Consider the following 4950-nt stretch of genomic DNA (forward strand, 5'->3'; position numbering starts at 1 on the left):
CCCGGGGTTTGCCAGGATGAGGAACAATCCCGGGGTTTGCCAGGACAAGGAAGGTCAGCCCCTCAAAATCAGGAGCCTGGGGCCCAGGGAGAATAAATGGGTTCATTTCCCGGGGCAGGGACACCCCAAACAATGACCCACAGTGTGGGGGCTTTGGGCCTTCTCTGAACTGATGGAACATCACGTTTTTATATCATATATTTATAGATGGGGTTTATTTTAGATTATATTTATAGTATATAAAATTATAATTAATTTATATAAATTTGTATTATACATATTATCTATAATGTTTTCTATTTAGATATATTATATTTTTATATTTTATAGTGTATGCTTATATATTTTACGTTTATATTTATATATAATATTATATTTCTATATTTTATAGTTTATATAGGGTATATAGTTATATTTTATAGTGTATATATTTTATAGTGTATATAGTTATATTTATCTATTTTATATTATATACATATATTTTATATTTTTATATTTATATTTTTATATTTTATATTATATTCTTATATTTTATATCTATATGTTTATATTTTATATTCTATTCTATATATATTCTATTCTATAGAATATATATAATACATATATTCTATTCTATAGAATACATTATATTCTATTTATAATATACTCTATTATCTGTAATCTATTTTATTACATTTATTTTATATTACAAAGCTGATCCACCACAAAAATGCTGCCCCCAAAGTGCTGACCCTCCCAACAACCCAGCCCCAAAGTCAAGCACGTGCCAAGGCTGGGGTTTGTTTTTTGTGTTCTTTGCTCAACAACCAGAAATCTTGGGTTATCAGGACCCTGGGAAGTTCCAAGGGAGCCAAAAGCACTCAGACCTTTGGTACAGGATCAAAGAGAGACCCAAAAACAGGAAAAAATCAGAGCCAGGTGTCATTGGAAAGATTTCAGCACCAGGACAGAACATTCCAGTCAATCTGCTTTGGTGCAATGAGGGGTAGAACAGGAATAGAGGAGAAATCTGGGTTGTTTAATTTTCTTCCTCCAACACACACTGAAAACTGCTCCAAATCCTGAAAGTTTGGAGCAGAAACCCAAATTTCTCATGAGAATCTGCACTCTCAAAGCAGTGTCCTGCCCTGGACACAAGGCCCATCTTTGTACTGGTTTAGCAGCATCTGGGTACCTACAGATCCAGGATGATAAACTGAATAACACTCTGTCAGACTCTTGGGTGGGGCTGTTGTAGAATTGTTTCCAAATCCCACAAACTGATGGCAAATTTCAGTTCCCAGCTGCCAACCCCCCCCCTCCATTCTGCAGCCCATTTATCTGAAATAAATTTGTTAACCCTAGGGATGCAAACAGAGAATAAATCCTCAAATAAAACACATTTATTTCCCCACTAAGGCCAGAGAATCCTTGTGTCCCACCCCCCACCCAGCAGGAAAAGGGATTTCAGCTCTTCACTTCCTTGGCATTGCAATTTTCATTCCATCATTAACAGAATTCTCATTCCATATGAACAGAATCCCAGCCTACACCAACCCAAAGGGGTTCAGGACTTTAATCTGGAGGCTCAGTCTCAGTTATTCCAGAGAATCTGAGGAGTTGTGGTCAATAACAAACATTAACTGCACGTCACAGCAGCACCAAGATTAACTGAGTGCTAAAGCCACACTGCCACCACCTGACCAAACCCTCCTGGCACGGAACAGCAGCTACTTCCCATTCTTTATTCAGCTTTAGATCACATCAAAAAGCTCCTAATTAACCACCAGGACAAAGGGAGACTTCACAAGCAACACCCGGGACAAATCCCACAGCAGCTGCCACCAGCTCTAAGGGTCTCCACGGACACACACGATTTTCTGCAGCTCTAGGGAGGGGAACATGGGCACAGAGGGCACAGAGTGGGCAGGGAATGAGGCAGAGAACCGAGGTCAGGTTCAGGTTTGCTCTGGGGGAGGTACTTACATCCCAAAGCGCAGCGTGCCCGAGACGTAGGTCTGCCAGTGAGCGCAGTAAAACATGAATGTCCCAGCAAAACAACAAAAGAACATCCAGTCAGGGTTGGTGCCCAGCTGCACAGCAATACAAGTTCCCAAAACCACAAAGACTGCAGGAGAAAATCAGTCACTCAGTGAAAAGGGGGAGTGGGACACGGGCGTCAAGATCCTCAGCAGAAGCAAAGCTACACCCGGGGCCCGGTGCTGGGGGTGGCCTTGGGGGGGGTTGCACAAAACACCTCAGTTTGAAATAATTAAAACTGCAAAATGGGTATTGAAATGCACATCAGTCACTAGAAGTCTGCAGGATTGAGGGTTTCTCAGTCTCCCATCTTTTTACTCCACTAAACAGTCCCATGAAGGGACTCGGGTAGTTTGTGCAGGTCTGGGGGTTTTCTCCTGGATCCAAGATTTGCTGGGCATTCCCCCCCACCATTTTCTGATTTATGGAATCCAAGGTCTGTCATTCGGGATTCCCAATGGATCTGTGCTTTCCCCTCCACATTTTCACACACAGTTTTGCTAGAGAATTCCTAAAAACTTAAAGCTTTAGAATTTCAGGAACCCAAACCACCTGACCAGGAGCTAGACTCTGTGATCCCTGTGGAACCCTTCCAACTCAGGATATTCCAGGACTTTTTTTCCAATGGGGTTAAAGTTCAGGCTGGCTCAGTGCCCTCCACCTTCCCAGGAACTGATCTGGTTGATTTTAATCTTAATTTTAATCTTTTAATCCTAAACTCAAGACTTGCAGAGTCCCACTGCTCGGGCTTCAGACCTGCCTAGAGAGTCACCCCAAAATAACCCAACAGAGCATTCTGAGGACTCCTACAGACAATGTTTGAGAGCCAAGACTCTGCTGAACCCTCCCAGAAAAGTGCTGGCTCAGGCTGAATCAGCCACATGCTTCGTTTTGTTTTCAGTGGAACACAAGAGGAGACAACTCAGCTGGTCCAGGGTGCAAAGAAAGGTGACTTTCTGAGCTGAAAAATGATCCTTTCAGTCCTGCATTCAGTAAAAAAAGCTTTTTCTTTTTTGGGGGGGGCATTGCAGATTTAATCCCTGAAATAAGAGTCACTTAATCCTCCGAGTTCAACTAGAAATAACAGCAATACCTGTGGACAGGGAATCACAGCCATGATCAAAGAGCTCTCCCAGGGGAGTGCTGCTGTTTGTCCTCCTGGCTTGTTTTCCATCTATGGCATCCAGGGACTGGTAGATGAAAAGGCCACAAGCACAAGCAATGTATGCCCAGGGAGGTGCCTGACAGGGAAAGGAAAGCAGAAGAAAGGTGATTTTCAAACCTCAGCATTCCAAGTGCTGCAGCTGCCCTGTCCCACAGCCTGACTCAGCATTTTCCCTCAGCACTTCCAGGTCACCCGGGGCCCTGCCAGGACAGGTAGGATGGGGCTGGGACATGTGGAATGTAAATAAAGCAGGGCCCGAATTCCAGCCTGGATCAGCTCCAGCCTCATGCTCCCAGGCAGCTGGAGCAAACCCCAGCCCCACACGTGCACAGGGTGTGCAGTGAAACCCTCGAGGTAGAAACCCCACAACTTCCACCCCAAACCCCAAGCTCCCCGTGCCCAGGGACATTGGAGCTGTGGCACTGCCCAGACTCTTCCCTGTGGCACTGCCCAGACTGGGAGCTCAGGAGCCTCTGAGGGCCTCCAGCATCAGCAGCTTTGCCAAGAAAATCCACCTTAACCCCCCTCACAGCCCCCTCCTGCAGAGCAGTTTGGATTTCCACAGAAAGCCCAATAATGCCAAAGCCAGAACTCTCCAACTGCAGTTTTTTTCTGCTGTTTGAAGCATGACCCACCAAGTCCAGAAAAGGTAGATCCCCACCCCTCTGGCTCAGCTGCCACTCCCATCAATCCCAAATTATTGGCTGTTTTGCAACCTTCCCACTCGACACACGTGGGCATTTAGGAGCAGCTCTGTCTTCCAGAGCACACCAATAAAGTCCAGGGCAGTTCAACCAACCCAACCTGCCTCTCACAGAGCCCTGAGTCCAGCTTAGCTAGGCTGACACAACCACGACTCACTGGAGCACAGCAACTAAAACACATTCCCTTCTCCAGCCTCCACTGCTCCTGAGTGACCAAACCCCTTCATTCTGCCCCAAAAGCTGCTCTGCTTTCAGCACTTCATCTGTACAAACAACGCACGGGGAGGGGGGGGATAGAGAAAACCACATTTCCCAGGGTTTTGATGCCACAGAATTCCAGCCCGTGGTGTTATTTTTATTCCTCATTTCTAGGTTTTATACTCCATGTTTAATTACCTTCAGGGTGATGCAATTTTTCTCTACAAACCCCCCAAAAAATCTCTCTGCTGGCTCTTCTCTCTCCTTTCATTAGCAGTGTAGGTGTTTCCACTGAGAGGTTATTTATATCTGGGGGAAGATTTCACAGCTCCCTCTCTTATCCAGGCCTTTTTTTCCATTCTTTTTTTTTAAAAGCAAAACAATTCATCACTCAGCACTTTGCCAGTTGGGTCCTCCCAGCTCAGCAGGAAGGATTTGCATCTCCTCCTCTCTCCAGCTCAGTTCCCCTGGCTACACCTCTCACCAACAGGAAGAGACAAGTCACTCTTGGAGGAAACCAAGGGAAAAAAAAAAAGCAAAACTAAGGCTGAGCTACAAGGAAGAGAAAATTTACATCTGAAAGCAAAAGTGCTCTGGGGGAGGAGGAAAAAAAAAAAAAAAGCAGCACATTGTTTGTGGAGTTTCAAAGGCCCATTTTCCTCCCCAGGCAGCTCCTGACACTTCAAAGGCACCTCCAGCACCAGGGCTGTGGTGCCATGGGCAAAGTGGAGCAGGAGCTGCCTCAGCAGCAGGTCATCCTGCATCCAAGGGAGAGGAAACCTCAGTCACCTCCCCCAGAGCACCTCCCAAAGTGCTGAACACCAGCACTGCTCTGACACAGCTCACTCCGAGTTCCTGGTGCTC

General features: G+C 45.6%; 1 protein-coding gene across 2 annotated transcripts in view; it reads right to left on the reverse strand.

Moving 5' to 3' along the window:
- The window catches only part of CEPT1 (choline/ethanolamine phosphotransferase 1), a 30429-nt gene that overhangs the window by 20837 nt on the left and 4642 nt on the right, over positions 1-4950 (reverse strand). For both annotated transcript variants that reach the window (XM_027669136.1, XM_027669135.1), the window contains exons 3-4: positions 3113-3260; positions 1966-2107 (exon numbers count right to left, since the gene is read on the reverse strand). In XM_027669136.1, the coding sequence (XP_027524937.1) occupies positions 1966-2107; positions 3113-3260 (290 nt within the window). The remainder of the gene's footprint in view (positions 1-1965; positions 2108-3112; positions 3261-4950) is intronic.

The sequence above is a fragment of the Corapipo altera genome, unplaced genomic scaffold (genome assembly GCF_003945725.1).
Source record: "Corapipo altera isolate COAL_440 unplaced genomic scaffold, ASM394572v1 300, whole genome shotgun sequence".
Lineage (NCBI taxonomy): Eukaryota > Metazoa > Chordata > Aves > Passeriformes > Pipridae > Corapipo > Corapipo altera.